This window comes from Callithrix jacchus, chromosome X (assembly GCF_049354715.1).
Source record: "Callithrix jacchus isolate 240 chromosome X, calJac240_pri, whole genome shotgun sequence".
Lineage (NCBI taxonomy): Eukaryota > Metazoa > Chordata > Mammalia > Primates > Cebidae > Callithrix > Callithrix jacchus.
This window is the reverse complement of record NC_133524.1, coordinates 135,405,285-135,431,812: the sequence shown is the minus strand read 5'-3', so window position 1 is coordinate 135,431,812 and position 26,528 is coordinate 135,405,285. Positions and strand designations below refer to the sequence as shown.

The window sequence follows — 26,528 nt, the reverse complement described above, 5'->3', positions numbered from 1 at the left end:
TGGGGAATCCCTCTCTTGCTTTTATCTCTGCCTGTCAGACCCTTCCCCTCCAGCTTCCACCTCCAAGGCATGTGGGCTTCTGCTGTCTAGGCATTGCGTTTCTTTCATTACTTTTAGGCATTTTGGGACAGACTTGACTTGTGGTGCAGCTTCGAAATGTTTGCTGGGGCGGCGGGGGGAGGGGGGATTTCTAGAACCTTGCAGCAAAGAGCTTAGAAATTTGGTTAGACTAGTATAATTGGTTACATGCTACTAAAATGCGAGATGGAAGAGGGAATTTAAACTCATAGCCAAATTGTGGGTTCTTTTGAACATTTTCAGTGGTAAGAGTAGCGCTATATTCTGGCGACTGGAAATTCAGCTCTAGGTGTCAGGTTGCGTCAAGGTAGACCTTCAAGGGAGCATGCAGTTTATTTGCTGTTCTGAACCAAATAAATCTTTTACAATATTTTCTACCTTTTACTAGATAAATATTACCCACAAGAAAAAGACTCACTGATCTGTTATTTTTCCATTTATGTGTGCTACACATCCTGGAATGAAAAAGCAGATATAACGTTTTCTGTTTGCACAAAGTTTTTAATGCATTAACTGTAAATTAGACTTGTTTCAAAAAGGCTTAAGTGGTTGCAAAGCATGCTGATATGGCTCGAATAATCACATAAGTACTATTTCAGCGCAGGTGTCTGTATTCAGTAAAAGCAAATTTCGGATAATATGGCTGTTATTGGTAAACTAGACACTTGATTAATCTATGGTGATTTATAACTGAAAATCATTTTAATTAAGAACTTATATTTTTCATAATCATACTTTTGATATGAAATTTCAAAATTAGTATGCAATGATTTTTTCCTCCCCACCGACAAAAGCCCTGCTCTTTTCACACACATTTTCACTAATGATAATTAATATGACAGGATTTGCTAATGGTTGTTGTATCTCCCTCCTCCTTTTTTGGTATCAAAGTCTCAATTTTCCAAATACAGTTTCCTTAATAAGGTTCCAGGTTATTTATGCAATTTCTACCTTCTTAGTATAAAGGATTATTTATTCAAATTGTCATTCTGAAGAATATCTTTGCTAGTAGGTTTTTGGTCCTTGGTTGTTTGGCAAACAACTCTGAATTATCTTTGTATTTCTCTTTTTCCTTTCCTATGAAAAGTGGTACAATTTCAAAAGGCAGAATAGCCATTTACCAACCCTTTTCAAATACTCAATGATGTAGAGTTCCACTCCGTAAGCCACTGGTAAAACTATCAGAAACTATAGACACTTTCAGAAGCTTTCCCAATGTTTCCACGAAGAAATAAAATGTTTCCACGAAGAAATAAAATGTTTTCTTTAATTTGGATATTTATACTGAAACTTGGAGTTTGTTTTCTTTCTTCCAGACACTTTAAAAGCGTAGTTTAATCTTTTCCATTAAGATTTGTAAATGAAATTAGAAATTGAAATTCCCAGTCTTTTCAACTACATAGGCACAATTTATCAATTGATCCAAACCATTGTTCTCTTTGCAGAGCCTCAGCTTAAGGGTATAGTTACCAAGCTATACAGCCGACAAGGCTACCACTTGCAGCTGCAGGCGGATGGAACCATTGATGGCACCAAAGATGAGGACAGCACTTACAGTAAGTAACTGCAAAATAAATAGTATATGCCAGCGTATTGTTGACATTGTGGTCTTTTTATTTATTTCAAAAATAAATACGCTTTCCTAAATCCTGAATTGAATGTAAAAATAGTCACACTACATAACCCTGTTTACACAGATTAACCTAAAGGAAGTTGAATATGAATCTATCTAAGATAGTAAACTAAAGCGAATTATGTTGACACCATCTGAAGAGTAATCCAAATGTCATCTCCATGGAAATCTAGGTAGATTTATGGCTTTCCTTTGGATTTTATTACTTTTTTTCCCACAGAAAATTTACCCACCCACACACTGATCCAGAAATAGCATGTTATCTCCACTCTTAAGAACGGGTCTTAACCCAAGAGAGAGGAGTGGTTTCATACCATGAAAATTCATCGTTACAGGCTTTCACTTCTGCTCCCTGCTCCACACACACACACACACACACACTGATAACTCTGAGACTAGTGGGATTTTAACATTGATATACCTCCACAGGTGGGTAAAGGAATTTCTTTTAGTTCTTTCTTTTTAACCATGGTTTAAGACCAAATTGGAGACTATAATGGTGAGCCTAAAAGAGAAACACATAAAAAATAATTAGGTTTTATTTCTAATTATTGAAGGAAGGTGATTCTAAGATGTTACATAACCTTTAATTACATGTTTTATTTATTTGGAATAATAAAAATATAAACTTACAAATAGTGCAGGCTTTTCTTCAATGATAATTGTTGTTTTCTTGCAATTTACACATTTCTGGAGACTTAATAAATGTTTCATAAGGCTAGAGCACTTAATTCTCACGATTTTTTGATTCTTCAATTTCTACTGAATTTCTCTCACACCCTTTGATAATCTCCCATTTATGCTCCCATTGTCACTGAGAATATAGTCAAGGAAAGTAGGTCTGAATGGTAAGCAGTATACTCTGCAGCTTTTTAAGACATGTATGGCTACAGCAGTGCCATTGATGAGGGTCTCAATGTTAAGTGTAAAAAGTTTCCCACCTTTTAGGAATACTTCCTGGACTGATGGCCAAGGTATAATCTCAAGAGGAAGTCACTTTTAATTACCACCAAAGAAAGCTCTGTTGGTATAGAGGATGAAAAACCTCCATACTGAATGGTTCTTCACTGTTTTGCAAAAGTTCTGTCACTGTTGTGATATTAAAATTTTATATTGAATTCTAGTTGTTCTTTTATGCTTATTCCTCTATTTGAAACAATTAGGCAAGTGTAACTACAGGGCTTTACTGTAATCAAATAACAGACATTAGTGCATGGTGATCATCTGCAATCACACATTCCCATAAATTGTTGTGCAAATTGATATTTGGGGGAGGAATTAGGGGTTGTAAGCTGGTTTGCTTTCCAAAGTGCCTCAGGAAAATGGGTCTATTGGGCATTGTTGAAGGGAAGTACATGATTAGCTACCAGTAAGCCTATTCAATCAAGTTTCTCTCCCATTTTTAACATTTCTGAAAATGTTAAATCAGAGAAGAAATATTTTGGGTCTGGCGTTCACATGTGTTTCTTGAAAAGAAAGCAAAAATACTAGATAATTCATGTGCTGTGCCCTATTAACAGCAATATACCAAATTCATCAAGATCCCACTCTACGTATTCATTTTAGGAGATACACAACACACACACACATATATCAAGGTTCCATTTCTTACTGTAGAGCTTTAAATCATATAGTAGGTTTTATTATATAGTTCCTACACATGCTTAGCTTCTGCTTTTGGTTGTCTTATAACTCTGACTGATATACATGGCATTTCTGTGTACTACTGATGATATTAAAAGACCATTAAAGAACACAGCCTGATGACAGGAATCTGTACTTAGCCAGATTCCAATAGAGAGGTAAGTCAAATAAAGGTAAGTATTGTCATAACATGATACATACACGTGGAAAGTATTTTGGTAGAATTAGCAAGTCAGTAGAGCTTGGATCTGCTTCTGATGCTGAGAGTCACCAGGAGCTAGTGAGTTAGCTTAGCTTTGCCACTGAGGATATTATGGGGCATAAGCCATCACGAAACAAGGAGGTTTAATGATTAAACTGATATATCATGAAGACCAGCCATCTGAATTTATTCTTTGTTCTTTAAAACCAAGCCATTTTATTGGTATTGTTTAATTATTTTAAATGTGTAAAACAAGAATAAAAGTTGTCTTTTTCAACTATCTCTCATATACATGTTATTTCCTTAATATGTATTCCCGGTACTTTGTCTATATTTTTCTTTTCTTATTTTTATTAGCTTTTATTATTTTCAGCATATTTTCTCATTTAGTTTAATTTGAATTGAATATTTTTATTCTGACATGGTAAACAATGTCATCATAAATCAGATCACATTTATCCAGATATATCCATTTTTCAAAAACATATGTTTGATATACATTTAACCTTATCTTATGTAGATTTATTACAGTGATAAATGTCATTCAATAAAATCTCATCATGAGGAAATCAGCCATTATGAATTCTGTATTTTCCCTTGAAAAGGAAAAGATGATAGACATTTTATGGCAGTGGTTTTATTATATCTATCTTGGGTGTAAGGAAGCACATTGTAAAAGACTAGATTTCTTTCTCTTCAAACTGGCAGTAGCATTATCAGTTCAACATGATGCCTTTTCAATCTACATTAATATATACTTTTATTAATTATTCTCTTTTGAGAAATTGACCTTAGCCCAACTGATGAAGAAGCATGGCTTCAGTGTTGCCTTCAGCAAACACTGAGTGCCAACTAGGTGAAGGGCTCTGAGGAAGTGCCCTTCAGAGTAGAAGGTGTTTGATGCAGGCACAACAGAGAACAAACAAGAAACAGGCATTTCTATGTTTTAAAAGCTTCTTCAAAATTTTCACTGAAATGGAAGATTTTTAGGTATTTAATGAATGTGTTTTAAATACATAAATGAAGACAATTGTTTTCTTCTCATATTTATAATATTTTTACCCTGATCAAAATAATATCTTAAATCCATGAGGAAAGATACCAGATATAGAGAAACAAAAGCACATAGGAAGATATGTATTTGGTTTAAGCTCACATCTGATATAATTTCTTTGCATTTTTATCTGGGCAGACTGTCCCTTTAGACATATTTTAAACCAACCCAGTTTATGATCTATATTGAATGTTAAAAGAAATGAAAAAGATCACAGTAGTATTATCAGTCAGTCTCTAGATTTGCTACTCTTGTCAAGTTTTTATTTTGGGGTGATGATTTTTGTTTTTTATTCAGCCTTCATAGAAATTTATAGTACTTAATGAAAAATACATAGTACTGCTATATAGTTAATACCATTATTCTAGATTAAATAATCACAGGAATTGATTGCTGATGTTTTTTGCTTCTTTTCCTCCTTCTGTTGTCTGATGTTTGAAATTTAGACATTTCATTGCTCATTAAAACCTGAGTCAGAGAGTGATTGGAGAACAAGGTGAAAATCAAGTCAGTTTTTTCTCTCTCTCTCTTTCTTCTGCTTGTTATAAGCTGCATTAAGAGAACTAAGAAAGTTCAGAATATTATTAAAATACATGAAGTTCTATAAATAATTATTCTCTCATTTATTATTATGACTAAACTAGGTTTCAAACATATACTGATAATATAGTTGTCAAGTGATATGTAGTGATATGGCTTTTGAACCAACCCCATATGGAAGTTTTGGTCTAGTTTTTTAGATCTCAGATTTTTTTCAACTATGAGATTTTATGTAAATGGCATTGTGATCTCTTACTTTTAAAAAACATAGTATGATATTTTCACTATACAGATTTCTATCAATCCACAAATGGGTGTTGAACACCTGCTGTGAACAAGACATCGTCAACAGAAAGGGATATGACATACACATGACATACTCAGAGATGGCAGACTTCTTGCCTGTGCATTGCATTGTCAAATATAGCATGAGATCTTGGCTTGCAATCTGTGCAATTACTTTCCTTTACCTCGCATAACAGAAGGGCACAGCTTTTAATTTGATGAGTATTGAATGTAGTGCCATCAGTGGCATGTGGTAGGAACACTTGTCTTTTGAACTGTACAATATGTCCTAGCTCCTCTTTGGTAACACCCTGGTTTTAAAGGAATGATACATTGTAGGCTCACCAAGGAATATTTAGTTCTTCATTAGTATTTCTCATCCATATTACCCCACCTACTGCAGGAGAATATATATGCACAGTGATAAGCGATCCCGGAAAAACTATTCTTACCCACAGGGTGACTCCTTTACATTCTTGTACACAGAAACCATAACAGACTGATTTATCATTCTCAATAAACTTACAAAACAAGGCAAAAATCATCAACATTGCTCTACGACTCCTGAGAGAAAGGTGCACAGGCTATTTTAAAAAGATGTGTGTGGCAAGCACTACGTTTCAAAAATGTACTGTTTTATTTTTATTCGGAGTGTGGGAGGGAGTAGACAGCTGGTTGTGGGAGGACACCCACTAGTTGTCTCCAGTGAGTGGTGTGTGGTTGTGAGGAAAGCCTGGGTGTAAGTTTCACGCAGTCAAATCTTCAAATGGAGAAATGAAGTCCTCACTGGCACCAACTGGCTGCCCATTTGCAACTATTTTGCTAAATTAATAATAAAATAATAAAATACACGTCTTTCAAGTTCATTATTTTTATTCCTATGTCCTTTGCTCTTGCAGACTAAAAGCTAGGAGCTCTCTCAACTCTTATCTTGGAAAATGTTGGTCCTTTAAGAAATACTACTCTTAAACATAGAACTACAAAATAACATTTTCTTTTTACAAGACCTAGATTTATTTTGGAGTTTTTGTATAAGGAATAACAAATAATTTAGATGAGGGCATTGGACTCTTCTAAAAGTCTAGGACTCTCCCCAACAGGTAGATTTTAAATATGACTGTGAGAATTTCAGCTGTTATGTTGGGGAGCGGTTTAAAACCTTAATTTGTTGAGGACGACACTATTTAATGTACAGAACAATTCTTGGGACTATATCTTTCGAGAATCATCAAGATTTCCCATCTTCAACTCTGTAAAAACTACGGAATTGTGACCAAAACCTTCTATTTTCTCCAGGCTGTTAGATAATATGTAGTTACAGTTCCAGTTATCTGGCTGCAACCATGAAATTAAATACACTAAAAAGTAGGATGAGATCCTATCTATCTGCCTTGATATGTGTGTGTGTGTGTGTGTGTGTGTGTGTGTGTGTGTAGGTGTATAGGTGTGTATTTGTATACATAAAGAGATGTATACGCATATCCTCAGCAACCACACACTACTTTTGGAGGACCAGACAGTCATGCTGGAAACATTGAAAAGTTATGAATTTCACAATTGAAACATCATTTTCATGTTCTTTTTTTAATTTCAGCTCTGTTTAACCTCATCCCTGTGGGTCTGCGAGTGGTGGCTATCCAAGGAGTTCAAACCAAGCTGTACTTGGCAATGAACAGTGAGGGATACTTGTACACCTCGGTAAGCCTTTGACTATATGCATGTTTTGACTATTATACTTTTCATCTGATATGAAAGAAAATGTGTTTTATATGTGTTATCATTACAGATTTCTGTGATGAGAGGAAGAATGTTGATGGAAGTATTCAGTTGAAAGGACAGATTAACTTTCTGTGAAAAATATATCTATTACTAATCAATCATCTGAAGCAAGCATTTTAGTATATAATCAAAGATTCACTGAACATTTTTTAATACAGTGTCATTTGGGTCATTTTATGTAGCATATAATGGTCTGTCTTGCTGACTTGCTTTGCAGCTGTGGGAAGCAAAGTCATTTCTTTAACTCAGTTCAACGTATATTTATCCAGGTTTACTCCTAGAGAAAATAATGAGCTCTCTGCCTGAGATCAACTCGAGGACATGAAAATCAGTTTTAGAAGGGTTTTTCTAGAATAGAATTCTATTTCTTATCCTCAGTTTGATTAGAACAGGATTCCTGATTGCTTCTCCTTTAAATATAAGCACAATTTAACCTTTCCTTTCCTACAAAAATTCTTGCTTGTCTTTTTCTTGTAACTTTGGAATGAACAGAATGAAAAATGGAACGTTTTACAGATGAATGCATAAACAATATAGACTACGATTCAATATGTAATATGGAGCCAAATTAAACTTTAAAAAATATTAGCATTTAGATATAAGCAAAATGGTACAGTATTAGGCTTAGGATTTTATTTTTATTGGTAGTATAGTTTCACATAGGAGACTATTTGATATATGAATTTTTAATTTAATTTAATTTAATTTTTTTGGGATAGAGTCTTGCTCTGTGGTCCAGGCTGGAGTGCAGTGGTAACACTCCATCTTTTTAGCAGAGATGGGGTTTTGCCACGCTGACCAGGCTTATCTCGAACTCCTGGTCTCAAGTGATCCACCTGCCACAGCCTCCCAAAGTCCCAGGATTAGAGGCATGAGCCACCGTGCTCAGCCTAATACATGAATATTTTTTAATCTTTGTTTTGAATTCATGTATTTTAATAAAGGAAAAGAATGTTTAAAATGGAGAAAATTGCTTGTTGAACTTCTTACCAGCAAGTCTTAAAGAAGGTTGTTAGTATGACTATAGAAATCTGTTCCTCAAACTGCAAGTGAGACACTACCTTTTACCACTCCTGCTTGCTTGTTTCCTGAATTTCTTTCAAAGCCAGGTGTGCAGGAAGATTCTTGGCAGATATGGTGGAAACCATATCATAGCCCTGTTTTGCAGAGGCCAAGATGGGAAAGAGGTGGGAGAAGAGTAAGGCCACAGAGGGCCTGTTTATTTGGTAAATCAGGTAGTCTGTTTCCTATTATGATAAAAATTATGAAAAAAAGATTATGATCAGCATATACCTCAAACCCTGGTCACTATCAGTATTCCTATCAGACAATTTCATAAGTGTGATTGTTTAATAAATATAGGGGCTTTGCTCTTTTTACTAAATGAAAAATGTGATTTTATGGCAAAGTTCATGAAATATGTAACTTTATTACTAGAGTGCTATTATAAAAGATAGGAAAGGGGATTTTATTTTAGATTTGTGTACTAAGATAAGATAATTTAATAATGAAGGATTTTAAGTAATTTCCTTTAGATCAACAGACTGCCTCAACAGGACCAGATACAACGGTAGGTTTTTTAATAAAATAGATGCTTTCTGAAAATATTGTGAAGGCATGATAAGGAAATAGAATATACTGGGCATACTTTTGAGGAAGCACATGACAGATATCATATGAAATAATTACTGGTAAATCATCCAGAATTTCACTGGCTTGTAATCACCATGAAATAATAAATTTTACAGCAACACTATTGAAGAATGCACTTTGGAAATAATATTTAAGTAATAATATGGAAAATTATTTAACTTGGCTTATATGTCAGGTGCCCCCCCCTCAAGAAAATTAGGCATTCAGCATTACACTTAAGGAATCAATATTGAAAATGCATAGCCTACCATTCAAATTAACAATTATTTCAGCAAACTGGTAAATGTCAACGTGAGCTCATTTCTAAGAAAGGCTTCCCAAAGAAATGAGGACTAATAGTGAACTTCCTTTCCATGATGGATGGGCCAGTATACACCCAAATGTGGAACACCTCATATGTGTTTCCTATTAAGAAAAAAGAAACCTTAAGTAAATATTTCCTATTAGAGAAAAGGAACTCTGTTTTTGTTAAGGAGGAAATATGCCTGATTGATGGTCCTGGAGTTCATATAGAGAACAAATATCCAAATTAGTCTTCTCCAGGAAATAAATCAGAATCCTCTTTAGAATTTATCTTCCAGTTCTTCCAGTTACACCTTGTTGATTGTGGCTGGGTATCCCTTCACCAAGTTGATCACAATACTCACTGGGCACTTCATTTTGTTGTCATCTTATTTAAAGAGTGGTGTCTAGACTCTGTTTAGGATGGAGCTCTATCCTAATGACTTCAGCAACTTATATTGCTGAGACCAAAAGCTCAATGAAATATCATGTATCATCAAAAAGAGACAGCAACCAAAGAGGAAGGATCACTCTTCTCTCTCATAAAACCATGGCACTTCTACTACAGAAATACTGTATGCAATTTTGCAAAGTACCTCTTAGCAAAGTGAAAATAGAACAGGACAATGACCTAAAGAGAAAGCAAAAGTAAGAAAAGGAAGTAAGGGGCTACTGATGTGGGCAAGTTAAAAAAATTAGGAAGTTACTGCAAATAATCTTCATGAGGGATGACTACAGTCTGCCTAAAAAGTAGTTGCAGTGGGAATGGCTAAAAGGAGATGGATTGCTGAAATACTTTAGAGGTAGAATCATCAGGATTTGGTGATTGATTGAATTTGGAAGGAAAGCAGAACTACCATATTTGGATAAACATGTACCACTGCCATTCACTGAACAGATGAGAATGAGGTGTCTTCAGGTAGAGATTTAAAAAAAAATCTTCACAGTAGTGCTCAGCGGATTTTCAAGGGTCATGAAGAAGAGGGAGAATTGTGCCTCTGACATTTGGGCTGATGGTGAAACTGTTAACCAAATGGGAATAAAGGGAAAAAGGAGATTTGAGGAAGATACCTGAGTATAGCTTTCAAGGGCTATTTGAAAATATAGACCTAGCACTTGAGAAAGGGACATGAACTAGAAATAAAACTTGGGACTTATCACATGTACGTAGCAGTCAATGCCATGGAAATAGGTGTGAGAATGTGTAGCATAAGAAGAGGAGAGAGCTTGGCAAATAATATTAGAGAATAACAGCTTGGAAGTGACCAGCAGAGGAAGAATAACTAACTATGGCAGATATAATGGTATCGCAAAAGCTAAATGTGGAAAGAGTTTTAAGGAGAGTCAGCAATGTGAAATGCTTCCTATGAAGGTTGTGGGTGATCTTAACAAAAGCAGTTTCAGTGGAATATTGGGAACAGAAGCCAGATTTTAGTGGCTTGAAGAGTGAATGGGAGGAGAGGAAGTAGAGGGTACAGGTAGAGAATTTCTAAGGGAAGGCAGAGGTGGGTTGCATTTAGGGAAGAACACAGGGTTGAGGAAGACTTTGAGGGTTCTCTGGTTAAGGATGTCACTTGAACATATTTGTTAAGCAAATGTAAGGAACAAATAGAAAGAGAGGATTAAACACATAAGAAATGGTATTCTTTATGGAGTGGAGCTACAGAAGAGATGAAAGGGTGATGGAATAAGTGAAAGAATTAGATTCATCTTGAAAAGAAGGGACACTGAATCTCTAATGGGGGCAAAGAGATGCGGACAGATACAGACACAGGTTTATTGAGTCTGCAAGTAATAGACCAGGAAGTAGAAGAATTTTCTACCAGACGATCTGCATTTTTCCATTAAAGTAGAATAAGAGGTCATCTACTGAAAGCCAGAGGTAAAGAAGGATGGGAACAACTGTTTTGGGCAAGGGGAATGTAAACAGTCTAATAAACAGGAGTAGGTAAGCTAAGGCCATGGGTGAAATCAAACCCACTACCTGTTTATGAAAATAAAGTTTTATTGGAACGTAGCCAGACCCATTCATTTACTTATTGTCTGTGGCTGCTTTTGCATGGCAACAGCAGAGCTGCATAGTCGCAAGAGGCCTTATGGCCCACAAAGCCTAAATTATTTACCAAATAACTTGTCCCTTTCCTTTCCAGAAAGATTGCTGACCCATAGATTGTAATCAAATAATGATTCTCAGCCTTAGGTACCCATCAGAATTATTTGGAGACCTTTAAAAAATTTCATTCTCTGTGCTACACTTGGACCAATTTTATCAAAATATCCAAGGGTGGGATCTATGCATGAATATTTTCGAAAGCTCCCTGGCTAATGCTTATGAAAACCACTGATCTTGGTATACGAAAAATGATTGTTGAATGACACTGAGGCACTGAGGACCCACCACTGAAGTCAGAAACCATGAGTTTATATACACTTTATCCTTCATTCCAAATTCCTGATACCAATGTTTTTCTGCTCTTGCAGCAAATTGTCTTTATATGTTTGAAGGACTGCTTCTTAAGATTACGGAAAATGCTGATCCCTGGAAGAGCTTTCATATTTTATTTTTTTTTCTTTATTCTACCTTCTTTTGCATTTCTACTTCTATATCCCTCAATTTTTTTTGGGGGGGGGATTCAACTTTACATTTTTTAACATTTATTTTCTCCCTTTTGTCTATTAAATAAAGAAACAACACCTCCACATTGTTATTGTTACAGAGATAGCAGTTTACTTTCCATGATTAATCTTGGAATTCTTGCATTGCACCCTCCCTTCCCCTTTTTTTTCTTGTTGCCATGGGGGACAGACTTGATGTAGGCTCAAGTGGCAGTGGAAAACCATCTGTGGCACAGAGAATCATAATTAGCCATTATTTCATAACATATTTGCTTTTGTCCATGATATATGCTGAGTCTTTCTGGGACTGCAAGGAAATTGTTATCGTGCATAGGAAACTTTACCTTTGGTTTTTCTTTTGCAGTAATAGGAAGTTGTATAAAAGCTTTTGAAAGTCCCTCAAAACTTCACAGTATGAATATTTAATAGCCTAAGGCTATTTGTAATAAGTGTTTTAAAACTGCTTGAAATAAATAATCATTAACTATAGAAAGTCAAGAGTCTTAAATATAAAAAATTTTTAGTGTTCTATGTCTAAATTTAATACAAAAGAAATAACAGATATTAGAAACAGGATAACAAAAACTCAAAGTTAAAAGCAGTTTTTAAAATTTGGAATGTTCTAGAACTTACTAGCAGCAGCTCTTCCCATGTAATTACTCACGTTTCAAAAAAAACTACTTTTCCTTTTTCATAATACAGAGTGTTGCTTGGGTTGAGGTTGGAGCAGACAAAACGTATAGACAAGTAGAAATCCTTTAACAAGCCTTTTTCATTCATGCATTTCCAGGGAAAACTTGTAGGAGTGATTTTACTGTCATGTTTTGTAGTCCTGGGACTACCACAGCAAACTAGATGCAAGAGCAGAAAGCAGTCTTCTTTCTGACAGCCAGCTTGATGCCATGGGAATGAGACAGCTTGTGTTACTGATCCCAACGGCTCAGTCAGGCTTGCAATCTGAATAAAAGGAACATATTTTTCTTCTCTACTGGATTATTTCTACATATCTTAAATTTACCATTTCTTCTCTCATTACATAGGTTGTTCTTATGTATCACTCACAACATCTAATAATGTAATCTCTTTTGAAGGAATCACTATCAGAAATAGTGAAAAATGAAACAATACCAGCCCTTTAGCAGTTGTGACACCTTAGCTTCACTTGTTCTATTCTTTCACAATGTAGATTTGCTTTCTTTTAAGATTGTTATGTGCCTGAGTTAATACTTAGATTATATTTAACGCATTTACCTTAGTTATTAAAATTTTATAATTTTTCAACACAATAAAAGTTTTTGGCCATTGTAAAATCAGGAATTACTGTTTTAAACAAACTAAATATGAGAAATATAAATATTAAATGGAAAAGTCTTCATTTGACCATGCTAAATATGTGACTTTTAGAGAGATGCATTTGATCATTTGATTACTGAGGTGTATGATGTATGAATACATGCATAAATATTCTTAGAATGCTTTTGCTGGTGAACAGGGAAAAGCCCGAGATGGCAGCCTGAGATGCAGTATTTACTACAGATAATTCAATTAGTAAGTGTTTTGTCATTTTCCTTGGTCTCAAAGACACTGAAATTGAATTTGTCAGTCACGGTAACATTCTTGGTAACTTCAAAATCCCTGTAGATGACCCATCCAATGAAACTGGTCCTTTTTAGCTGTAAGGATATTTTTCTATTCCTCAACCATATCAATCTCATGGCCATACTCATGGACCTTTATGTATTCCAGACTATTGACCACTGTTCCATTACTCATTACCTCCTTCTTTTTTAAAAAAACAGCTTTAATGAGATATAGTTCACAGATCATACATTCATCCATTTAAAGTGTTACAATGCAGTTGTTTTAGTATATTTTTTACAGGGCTGTCCAACCGTCACCACTATTTAATTCTTGAATATTTTCATTACCCTAAATGAAGAAATTATACCAATTAGTAGACACACCTCATCCCTTTCCCCAGTCTCAGACAAGCACTAGTTTACTTTGTCTCTCCATGGATTTGCCCATTTGGAACATTTCATACAAAAGAAATACAATATATGGCCCTTTATGACTGGCTTCTTACACTTAGCATAAAGTTTAAAAGACTTACATATGTTGTAGCATGTATCAGTACTTCATTCCATCTGATGGCTGAGTAATAATCCATTATATGTTTTTACATTGGTTCATTCATTGTCTCTTGATGGACGTTTGGATTGTTTCCCCAGAAACCTGCATAGCTGCTTCCTTCTCTTTGTTCATGTTTGAACTGGAATGACATTCTTTAGAAAGGCTGTCTCTGACCACATTAACTAAAGCAGTACATTCACTGTTTGTATTATCCACATTCATCTTCTTCAAGGCCTTATCACTATTTAAAATTATTATTTTGTGTGTTTACTTTTCATCTTCTCCAACTAGAATTTAACATGTTGACAGCATATATTTCATTTTTCTTATTCACTACTGCATTTCCAGTGCCCTGATCAATGCATGCTGTTGTTTTCTCAATACATATTTATTGACTTTGTTGTATTTAAAAGGGAAAGATAATATGTACTTATAGGTCTGATTTGAGTTGCTTTGCTTAATTTTTTTATTTGAAAATAACTTCAAACTCATAGAAACTTTGCAAGCATAACACTATTACAAATAACTCCATATATCCTATCCTCCAATTCATTTTGCTCCATTTGCTTTATCATTTGTTCTTTCTTTCTCACACCCACACAGTTTTCTGAGCCATTTGAGAGTATGTTGTACCCTGGCACTTTGCACCTATTTCCTAAGAATAGGGATATTCTCTTATACACTGACAGTAATGAACTGCAGTAAATGTAACACTAATACAGTATTTTATCTAATCTGTCCATATTCCAATTTTTTAAATGACAAATATGTTCATTTTTCCCTTCAGTAGAGAATCCAGTCTAGGGTCACTTACAGCATTGGCATATCTCCTTAATCTCTTTTAATCTAGAACATTTCCAGAGACTTTCTTTGTGTTTTATGACATTGGAATTTTTGAAGAGAAGAGCCACTTTCTAATGTTAAAGTAAGCATTCACAATTTTGGGGTTGCTTGATAGTTTTTCTTAATTCAATTGAGATTAAGCATTTCTAGCCAAAGTCTGCATAGGTGATTGTATGTCCTTCTTAGGGTTTCACATCTGGAGGTATGCAATATCCATTTGTCCCTCGTTGGATGTTAATTTTGATGATACAGTCAAGGTGTTGTCTGATTTCCCCTTGTATAGCTCTTGGTTTTCTGTGTGTGTGTGTGTGTGTGTGTGTGTGTGTGTGTACTTTTTGCAACTAGTAAATAATCCATTGGGAGACACTATGAGACCATGTAAATATCTTGCTCCTAAGAGCTTAGTTTTTAATATTATGTTTTCAGTAATCCCAAACCTCTTTAGAAAAGTAAAATAATTAGTCCATGAGTTGAGAAATGATCAGTGATTCCTAGATATGTCATATAAGTTTACTGATAGCTAAACTAAGGTAGAAAAAAATTAATATATATTTCCAAAAAAATAAATGTCATTAAAAATATGATCTGGCAGCAATTTCTGGATTCAGCATTCTAGCCACTGGGCTTAGATACAATTAATGGAAGGGTTGTTTGCATTGTTCAGGTGCAAGAAAATCGATTCTGATATATATTTTAATTTTATACTATGAGTAGGGGATTGGTTGGTGTTAAGATGCCTCAGATGTTTAGTATGTTTACCTGTCAACTGTACGTTTACACTTTTCCTGATTCGTTGATGTCCTGTGATCTTAATATGTGACAATCGAAGACCTAATTTTCAATAGGATGGCTTTGCATCTTTAGTTCTTATTCTAATACAGAAAGGATGTCAAACTTTAGATGAACTTATTGATCAATTTACAGTGATGAATGTACTTCTAGCAAATATTGATAGCATGTAAAATGTTTGAATTATGTCAGATGGCATATCAGCAAGTATATCTAAATTCTAGGGTTAATTTTTAGAGGTTTGCAAATCTAAGAATTAAATGGAGAGCTTTGTTTAATCATGAAAACTCTTTAAGGAAGTGATAGGGACTCAATTATGGAAGGAAATAGATTTAAAACAAACACAAGCAGTATCATATCCAATGTTGAAGAAACTGATCACAATGGTATTCTAACTTCTCGTTACAACTTTTGCTTATTGGTATACTTTAATTAACAAATTTTTGAATTTGATTTATTTAATTTAAAATTGGAAAAGTATTTACTATCAAAACTTAAGTTCCTAAATTTCATGCGTAGTATAGATTTGATGATAATCTTTTTTGAAGAATTACTTAATTTTTATGGGATTAAATATTTCTGATGAGTGTTTTCCATTCACACTAATGGTTTGTATGGGTAATTATACAAATACACATAAATTTCTGAATGCTATCAGTGGGAATGGAAGATGTAGAAAATTAAATTTTTATAGAAAAAAAGCAGAAAATAAGCAAATTTTATTTGTTACTAAATGGTCTTCTAGCTCAGAGTTAGATTTTATGATTTGAAGAGGTGTCCAGTTATTGAGTTGGTGTTAAGATAGACGCCTTTAAATTAATTGCAGTGAAAAATATATAGAAGTAGCAGTATTTGTTTTAGATTTTACTTCAAACACAAGTAAATCAGCATAATTTTCAAGACGAAAGTACATTTCCCATGTCACAGATTATTTCACATGTTTATTATTATTTGTAGTTTAATGTAAGTTTCACTAAAATATGAAAGAAAATCTAACTTGGCATTAATTGAATATGAAATTGCATAAATCTGGTTGCTTGTACCTTCAAAGTCAACTATTTTCTCCTTGTGGACTCTAAAAAATAACAAAAGTGGGTAAATTATTTAGGGTGACAGTCTAGTGTTTTAGGTGTAAGAATGACTGAGAATGGTACTTTCTAAGAAATCAGGGAAACAGTATTGCTTGTAGCTAAATAGAATGAGATTTGCTCTGTATTCTGTTTTTGAGGCCAAGTTCCAAAAATATCCAAATTAGAGGTCATGGAGCACATATTTAACAGAGTGTTTCATGGTTTTAACTCTGAAGCTAAGTTCATATTTGTGGGAAAAAGCCAGAGTCTTTGAAGCTAAACAATAAAATAATTGGCAACAATGACTAAGAGGAATTTTAGCAAGTAAAGCCAGATGTAAGGGGATTTACACACACACACACACACACACACACACACACACACACGAAAGACAAATGGAAAAAAGTAATCTTATATTCATTGCTCTGTTGCTATAACGGCACTAGATATTTTGGAATTCCTAAAATAATTCTAAGTTTTAAATACATAACCTACACCGAACATTTGGAGATTGCTCTAGCGACATATTTGGTAATGCTAAATAGCTTTATGAAAGAGAGCAAATATGACTTTTTAGCTTTATTTTATGTGATTATCCAGTGATTCTCATGTCTTGGTGAAGACCACGGTTTTCAGTCTCTGTCTCCTTGTTTGTATCATTTTAATCTACAACATGATAGAAAAAAAAGGACAGCTCATCAAGATACATTTTCCCTATGAGCCTTGTGCATTGAAATAATTTGCTATGCTCATTAATTAGTAACTGATTTGTTTTATCTCTACTTCCCCCTTATTCATAGAGCAGCCTAGCAAAATTATATTTTTAATACATATTTATTGAAATAATTAATAGATATATGTATAATAAAGCATAAAGGCTGATGATATTATTTCTGTCAGGCCTATTGAATATTTTAAATAAGTTACAGAGACCAATTATAAACTTTCGTGGGTCCTATAAAGTGTTAACATTTTAAAATTACGTAAGGAAGTGAATTACTGAGATAAAAGAAAAAAAATTGGAAGCTACAGCACTAGTTTCAATAATTATACCACTTAAAGGGAATTGTGACTTCTGAACAGGGAAATTTTAAATGAAAGCATTTTCTGATCATTGTAATAGCTGTAACCAAGGTTAACAACTGGCAAGGCCCTGAATAATACATTTAATATGTTTTGTCCATGCTGAATGTGTGAATAAATACCACATCTATACTAACATTCTGATCAAGTTATTCATCAGATACTCTGATGCTAACTACTTTTGACAGTTCTGGAAATAGAACTACTGCGAAAGCCTCAATTGATTTCTTGGATGTATTTTGCATATAGCCAGCAGCCATAATATATAACATCTCCTTTTAAAAGTCCTCAGATATGTATAGGCATTCTGGCATATCATATAACAAAAGTAGTTAAAATTAGGTATGATGTTCATTTTTATTCAAGAAAAAATATTCTATAAAGATTTGGAAGAGTCAAATGTAAATAATAACTCAAAAGTATTATAACTTACTCTGTAATAATACAAAGGATGAAAAATATCTGATAGAAAAAGGATGTGAATCATTCCATAATACTTTCATAATTGTCAATGAGATACCAGGAAATGATAGTGATAGCTTTCAGAAATGAAATTCGAACAGGTAAAACTTCATTGTATGTAGTAAATCGTATAACAAAAAAGCCTGTGCGTAACAAATCTATTGCTATCCTGGCCACAAAATCATGAAGGCTACAACAGCAAAAGTCCTCTTTAGAGTGCTTGGTTGTCAATTTGATTAAAGGCTTCTTAAAAATGTTTAAAGTATTCCCTGGTTCCTTCCCATGTCATGACAATGATTCACTGCAATAAACGTGTGCAGGGCTATTTGCACTGAGGAAGATAGAGCCTATAGGAAACCTGAAGCTGAGAGCTTTTATATTGTATCATAACCTTTGAAGTAGAAATTTCCTGAAAACTTTCTTCATTCCTCTTCAAGTCTCAGAGAGCCCAGCTGCACATCTAATCTCCCAGACAAGCTGAAGCATAAAATGGTCCAGGAGCTTTGTCAACCAATTGATTAGCATATACCTGTTGAATATCCATAAGGTACTAGTCACCCCAAACCATGATCTTGTTGATCCATTCATACTGTCAATATCTGGAATTTATAGTGTACATAAGGAGATTCATCCTAAATTCAGATCTGTAATTGTTAATAGTTGATCTACTACAGGATCAGCATAAACTGTTTCATTCCGACTTCTGCAGCTTGGCAATGCTATTTTTAGTCCAGAACTCACTGTAAGAAGATTCCATATAGGGAAACAATTTGAATTCCTTGGGGATGGGGTGGGTGAGAGTGCATCATTATGGAAATTTACCAGTTACATCAAACAATATATAATTTTGCTTGGCACCACAGACTTTAGCAGATCACGCTAAGATCATGCTTATATGCCGTGAGGACGTAAAATTGAGTACACTGGAAAATGGTTTTCAATTGTATCAAGAAATGATATAGGATAAAGTACTGTAAAATTTTTATATATGTGTGACTCAAAGAAAAAAAAAAAGGTTCCCACTTGCCCAGCACAAGTGGATTACCGTAGATTCAACCAACCAAAGCTCTTATATATCAGAGTCCACCTCGCATGTTTGGCCAGTGACACAGGGATACGTTCCCTCCATTTTTCTATAATTTCAAGTTGCAATAGTAGACATAACAAAGAGAAAAAATGCTGAGCCATAGACAGAGATACAACTTCCTGAAGCTATTACATGCGAGATACATTAACACCTGGTATTTTGAGGAACAGAAAGTGCTTATTTCCAAAAAAGAAAAAGAAAAACAGTTATCATTTTCTACTATTGACTTTCATGAGTGATGAGAAAACAGCAAAGTTTTGACCCTTTATCTCCTCCTTCTTTGAGATTCCTGTCACTCATTTACCCCTTTCCTGTGATTAGATGGGTGGTTAACACTAGAAGCAATAAGTGGATACAAAAATTATTTATAAAACCTCTTCTTTACATTTATATGCCTCTTATGTTTACCCAGTGAGGGAAGCAACCAGACCAACTCATTATCTTTCTCTGTACTGCTCTAGTCCAGAAAGAATTATATGCTTGAACAAAAAAGTTGTTTTCAGTAGGGCTGTCAAAAAATCCAAGCTTATGTACATCACAAAGGTATTTCAGTCAAACAATTATTAAAATATCACAAAAGAAAATACACGCAACAGACACTTTAAGTGCTAATATCTCTGATCAAGGCATGAGACTTTTTAAAACAAATAATTAAACTTGAAAATAGGGGGTCCACCCGCCTCGGCCTCCCAAAGTGCTGGGATTACAGGCTTGAGCCGAGGTCAAGAGATCGAGACCATCCTGGTCAACATGGTGAAACCCTGTCTCTACTAAAAATACAAAAAATTAGCTGGGCATGGTGGCGCGTGCCTATAATCTCAGCTACTCGGGAGGCTGAGGCAGGAGAATTGCCTGAACCCAGGAGGCAGAGGCTGCAGTGAGCCGAGATCGCGCCATTGCACTCCAGCCTGGGTAACAAGAGCGAAACTCCGTCTCTAAAAAAAAAAAAAAGAAAAGAAAATAGGGGGTCAGCAGAACCATGATGGGTGGTTTTGCTGAGTTACTTTCTGTGCTGTGGTCCTTGGCCTCAAGTATCCTCATGGAGGGCAAACAAAACAGCATTTTATTTCATGTTCTCTTTTCTAGTAGCCTACTTACTTGAGGGATGCCTTCTCTTCAGATTTTGAGGTGAGACTTTTTCTTCTGTATAACTCATCCTTATGCCTCCTCTGCTCGGCAGCAGCCGTCTTGAACCTCAGAAGCCTTGGGGAGAAATAGGAGTTTCAGCATCAAGAGGTGTTTGGTTTGGTTTGGTTCATTTGTTTTTTAGTACCTGTAACACATTCTAGTGATGCTCATCTGTTTGCATGAACCACTCATGGTCCTTGCTGTCAGAGGCAAAGGCTCTGCCCCTTGGCGCTTGAGTATAGGTGTAGACCCATAGAGAAAGTTGTTTTGCAACAGGCTTCCTGGATAGTAGTGTTGCTTTGTAATTGTGTAAAATCAAGACATTAAAAGACGCTAGCAGATAGATGAAAGATAATAATAGTAAAGAAATAAGAATTCTGGAAATGTAAAACAATTCTGAATTATTTCAAACCTAGTTACCTTTCTTTTTGGCAGCCAGGACACCATTCTTGGGAGTTTCAGGAAATCAAAATGAAAATGAAAGGCAGTTTATTCCACAAGGTTTTTAGTATTCTCTGAAATTCTGACTAGCTTCTGCCTTCAGGGTTCAACAATGTGAGAGCTTCTGGTCCAGATGCCCAGTAATCTCTGTATCACCTCTGTAGTAAGAAACACACTATAAAATGGAGGAAATTCGATTATTTAGTAGCGGAGACTATATGATGGCAGATATTTTCAAAGATGCTTAACATTGCTTTTCTCTCCATCTGTGCTAATATTCACATGCATACCTAGGTACTTAGGCTTTAAATTCTTTGATTTCATACTCAAAAAATGCTATTGTTCGTTTAGCATTTTTCTATTAGAATATTTGAAAAAATATTTTTATGGTAAATATAGAAGCATTTGAGCAATCCTCTTTTTATATGATCAGTTTTCTATTTTGAAGGGGAAACACTTGTCCTTCTTGTCAGAATTATTGTGAACTGCCTTAGTTTAAAAATTGGAACCAAAATGAGATTTGATTGTTACTGGGGTTGGTTGTTTTTCATAATTTTATTACTGATATATAATGATTGTACATATTTGGGGGATATATGTGGTATTTTACTACATGTATACAATGTGTAAGTATCAAATCGGGGTAACTGGGACATCCATCACTTCAAACATTTCCCTATCGTTTGTGTTGGGAATGTTTCAAGTCTTTTCTTCCAGCCACTTTGAAATAATTTATAAATTTTTGTAAACTATAATTTCCCTACTGTACAATAGAATACTAGAATGTACTACTTCTTTCTAACTGTATTTTTGTACCCATTAACCAACTTTCCTCCATTCCCACTCCCACCTACTTTTCCAAGACTCTGGTAACCATCATTGTACTGTCTATCTCCATAAGATCCAATTTTTTTAGTTCCCATATGTGAGTGAGAACATGAAGTTTTTGTCTTCCTGTGTCTGGCTTATTTCACTTAACATAATCACCTCCATTTCCATCCATGTTGCTGCAAATGACATGATTTCATTCTTTTTTATAGCTGAATAGTACTCCATTGTGTATTATGTACCCCATTTTCTTTATCCATTCATCTGTTGATGGACACTTAGGTTGATTTCATATTATGGCTATTGTGAATAGTGCTACAGTAAACATGAGAGCACAGATATCTCTTTGATATTCTGATTTACTTTTCTTAGATATATATATACCTAGTAGTGGTATTGCTGGATCATATGGTAGTTCTATTTTTAGTATTTTGAGGAACCTCCATACTGTCTTCCATAATAGCTGTACTAATTTACATTCCCAACAGTGTATGAGGATTTTCCTTTCTTCACATCCACACCAGCATCTGTTATTTTTGTCTGTTTTATATTAGCCATTTTAACAGAGGTGAGATGATAGAGATGATATCTCATTATGATTTTGATTTGCATTTTTTCTGATTAGTGATGTTGAGTATATTTTTCATGTGTCTGTTGAAGAATTGTCTTCTTTAGATAAATGTCTGTTCAGATCTTTTGCCCATTGTGTGTGTGTGTGTGTGTGTGTGTGTGTATATAGCTATTGAATTGTGTTCCTTATATATGCTGATTATTAATCCCTTATTAGGTGGACAGTATGAAAATATTTTCTCCCATTCTGTAGGTTGTCTCTTCACTCTTTGATTGTTTCCCTGCTGTGCAGGAACTTTTTAACTTCATGTATTATCATTTGTCTATTTTTAAAATTTTGTTTCCTATGCTTTTAAGGTTTTACACAAAAAAAAATCTTTGCCAAGACCAATGTCCTGTAGCATTTTCTGAATGTTTTCTTCTATTAGTGTCACAGTTTCAGGTCTTCCATTTAGATCTTTAATACATTTTGGGTTGATTTTTGTATATGTTGAATGTGATAGTTATTGTACTAGCTAAATGATGACATAAAAGCATGCTGAAGGAAGGTAGATCATTATTTTGTTTTGGATTCTCACATTGCTTTAACCACTATGCTTAATTGTTTTATTATTATTTCCTGAAATATTATTATGCATCATTGAATGCTGACTAAGTCAACCTTTGAGAGGCTTTATATGCACACATTCTAGGCTTTTTCTAAGTATAGCTAATCATCAAGTATAGGTGTCACTTACACAGTTTGTTTGAGTCACTTTTTTAATATGTTATAATTTTCTTAGCTGACATTATATAGATTTTACCAAATCTAAAATTGGGTAATCCAAGAAATTCTATCAAAACATCAGTGTCATTTGCATAGAGGCTTAAGTATGTTAAGATCTCTATATGAAATATGTTGTAAGAGTATGAAATATTATCCTGCTGATTTATTGAATAAATAACATGTATTAATAGTTTAATCTTGCTTTTTATATGTCTCAGACCCCTGAACCTGACAGATCTCAAACTTCATATAGTATTTGCAAGTCATGAAAAATGAAAATTGGGCACATTGTGAAAAATCCTGGAATGTATCACCAGCAAATTGTTCGTTTATAGCACATTAGTTAATTATTTCACAAATTGTTCATCATGTTCCCATTTCTCTTTTATAAGCACAATAACACTTTCTTTTACAGAATGTTGCCAACATTTAATTTCTTAAGGAATTAATGACTATTTCATATATTATAAATAAGAATGTAGTTCACCTAACCAAGTGGCTAAACAGCATTTTAAAATATTTGTTGGAGCATTTGGGAAAAATTGATGCCAACCAGTATCAGTTTTGCATAAATAGTATTTTTTTCGCCTAGAATATAAGATTAACCTTTTTTCTTAAGAGTTAGCAGCAAGATATTAAAGCACAATAATATTCTTCATAGGAAGTTTATCTAAATACAGCTATAGTAAAGAATTTTTCTTTTTTATGAGATTTTATTAATCCTGTATTTGCTATTATTGTGGTCACCCAACCCATTACCATCTCATCACAAACCAGCATTTCAGTATATTGAGAAAATTACTGTTTCAGGAAGCCACATGAAGTGCTACTACATCAGAATATATTTCGGGTCAAAAGTTCATAGGTACCCTAGCTTAAAAAAAATAAATAAATGTTCTCACTCTATATAGGAGGATCTCACCTGAAGGAATTTAGTTTGTAACATGCAAGAGAAAATTTGCTATAAAAATAGTTTCAATTTAAATTGCTTCCAGGATTCTAAGAGTAGCATTATAGAGACAGCTTAATGTATTAATATTAAAATACACACTTTTAAGTATGACAATTCATATGTTTATAGCCCTATTGCCTGCATTATCTTACATTATACTATGTGTACTTGTCAAGTGATCAAGGAAAACTGCTGTATTTGGATTGCTATTTTGTAATGTTGAATTAAATATGAAGTCCAAGTAAATAAATTTGTAACAGTAAGTAAATAGTGATGATGTGCAATACATCATTTTGTCCATTTTTTTCATTTGTGACAGTTATTGTTTTATGGTGTAGGGTCACCCTGAAAGGGTTACTTCATTCTACAAGTTACAGATGAAGTACCTTTATTTGTTAGACAGTGCTGGTCAAGAAACCATTAATTGGCTTTCTTGCAAGATACAATAACTTTTCTTTTGTTGTTTGATGACTCTCAATTTTGTACAGAATTCCCAAATTATTGCCTCTAGTATGATCTTGTGGCAGACTTGTATGGTTTCCAAAAGTCTTAGAAAGTTCTTTTGCTATTGTGACATTGCTAGTGGTCCCCAAGGCAATTATGCACCTTTAGTGGTCATCCCACTTAATTAAAGGTAGAAGTGTTGCTCTAGATAGTTTTGTTATATTTCCTTGTGGTTGCTAAATGAAACATACTACCTCAACAGTACTTCCTGCTTTTATTTGAAATTTTGTTTTGTAAGAATATTTAGTAGTTCATTTTCCTTTCAGGTGTAACATTCTGAATTCAAATGAGATAGGATTTTTTTTGTTTGTTTTTCCTTTATTGTTTGATGTTCTCTGCAATTGTTCCCTTTCTTGAATTGTTTATGGAAGGGCTCACTGCCTTCCATAAACTATTCAAAAAAAAATCTATTGAGTAGAAGAGATTGGATTGCATGTCCTTGGGGCCACATACCCCTTTTGGGCTTCATTAAATCAATTATAAATATAGATATTAGAGATAAGTAATATCAGGTTATATCAGGCTATTTTCTTGTGATGTTACAACCTCATAAAAAGACTGCAGAGGATCACAGTGCCTCATTTTGTGTTCTGGAAACACAATGTGTATAATATTTTTTCATATGTCCTTTATTTCCAAATGTTTCTTGCATGTAAATCTGATATTTCCCAAACTATATTTTAAACTATTTAAATATAAGCATGGTACCTTCTCCTTATTTATATTTCCCACCACACAAAATTCTTTACTAAGTACCCAGTAGCTATCTTACCAATATTTGCTAAATACATGATAGGAGAGAATTTTACTATTATAAGAGGCCAAAGACTGAGAAAAAAAATTGAGTGAGTTTTCTCTTTTACATAATAAAAGATGACTGGATCAAAATGATACACTTTAGTAAGGAAGCTTTTGGAGGTTCAAATTATGTGTGTTTAACAATATGGCCATGAAGAGTTAGCTATACAGGAATGCAGTTTCTAACCCCTGTTCACATGAATGTATGAACTTGAGCAGCTCCCTTTCCTTGTCGGGTTCTCAATTACCTTAAATATCAAATGGTAGTGTATAATATATTCCTTTGGCCTCTTAAGTCTATTTTGCAAGTAATAAATGCATTAACTTTGCATCTGTTATTAAATTTTTAATAAAATCTACAGCAATTACTTTGTGTAGAATGTAGATCTAATGAGTGCTTTTTAGCTCTGGGTAGCAAAGGAATTATCTTTGAAATAGATGGGATATACCTAGGGAAATCAGCAATTATTGCCTGCTTGTGATTACAACAGTGGACATAGGTTTCTAATGAATCTTTCATGACAGCATTCTTTTATTTTCCTCTGTCTTTCATTATTTGGTTTATTTATATAAAAGTAACAGAATTCCACTGGGGACATAACTGGATTTGACCAATAAAGGATGATTGTGCCTTCTAATTGCTTCCACTTAAATGGTCTTGCTCTTCATCCCAATGCACTATGGAAAATGTCACATTTCCTTGGCCTATAATTCATATAACAAATAAATGTGTGAATAGTGTCAAAATACAGCAATTTGCTGTATGTAAAGGGAGGTAGACAGCTTTTGAGAATGGTAAGGTATATAACAAGATACTTATAAACTGAAGAAAATTCTCATTTGGTCTTAGACATGTGGTTCTATGGTGCATGTCCTTGCTAAATCATTTCATTTGACTTTCCTAGTCAGTATACTTGCCCCACTGATAATGACTTAGGAAGCAAGTCAAGTGGACTTAAAACTGAAATAGCGATACCCCATACAAGAGAAGAGACATGATTTCTTTACTCTCTTAACATTAGAGCTGTGTGTGTGTGTGTGTGTGTGTGTGTGTGTGTGTGTGTGTTCAGTTTCCATCAAAGCACTGATGGTCCTGCAAATTAAGTGGATTCAGAATCTTCATAGTTCTTGACAGATAATCTCTGTCTTCAAATATATTTTTGTAGGAGGAACTTGGAATCAGTGATCTTACTATGTTTCTTTAAAATGTAATAATTTGTGCATAAATAGAAATTTTATGACATATTCTATGTCCTCTAATAGTTTTGTTTAATTTCATTGCCATTTAGTGATCAACTAAAGCAGTTT

The 26,528-nt window shown here is 34.1% G+C and overlaps 1 protein-coding gene across 4 annotated transcripts in view; it reads left to right on the top strand.

Moving 5' to 3' along the window:
• FGF13 (fibroblast growth factor 13) overlaps window positions 1-26,528 on the top strand; it is a 597,768-nt gene that overhangs the window by 514,970 nt on the left and 56,270 nt on the right. For all 4 annotated transcript variants that reach the window (XM_035288732.3, XM_035288734.3, XM_035288731.3 and 1 more), the window contains 2 exons: window positions 1,524-1,634; window positions 7,031-7,134. In XM_035288732.3, the coding sequence (XP_035144623.1) occupies window positions 1,524-1,634; window positions 7,031-7,134 (215 nt within the window). The remainder of the gene's footprint in view (window positions 1-1,523; window positions 1,635-7,030; window positions 7,135-26,528) is intronic.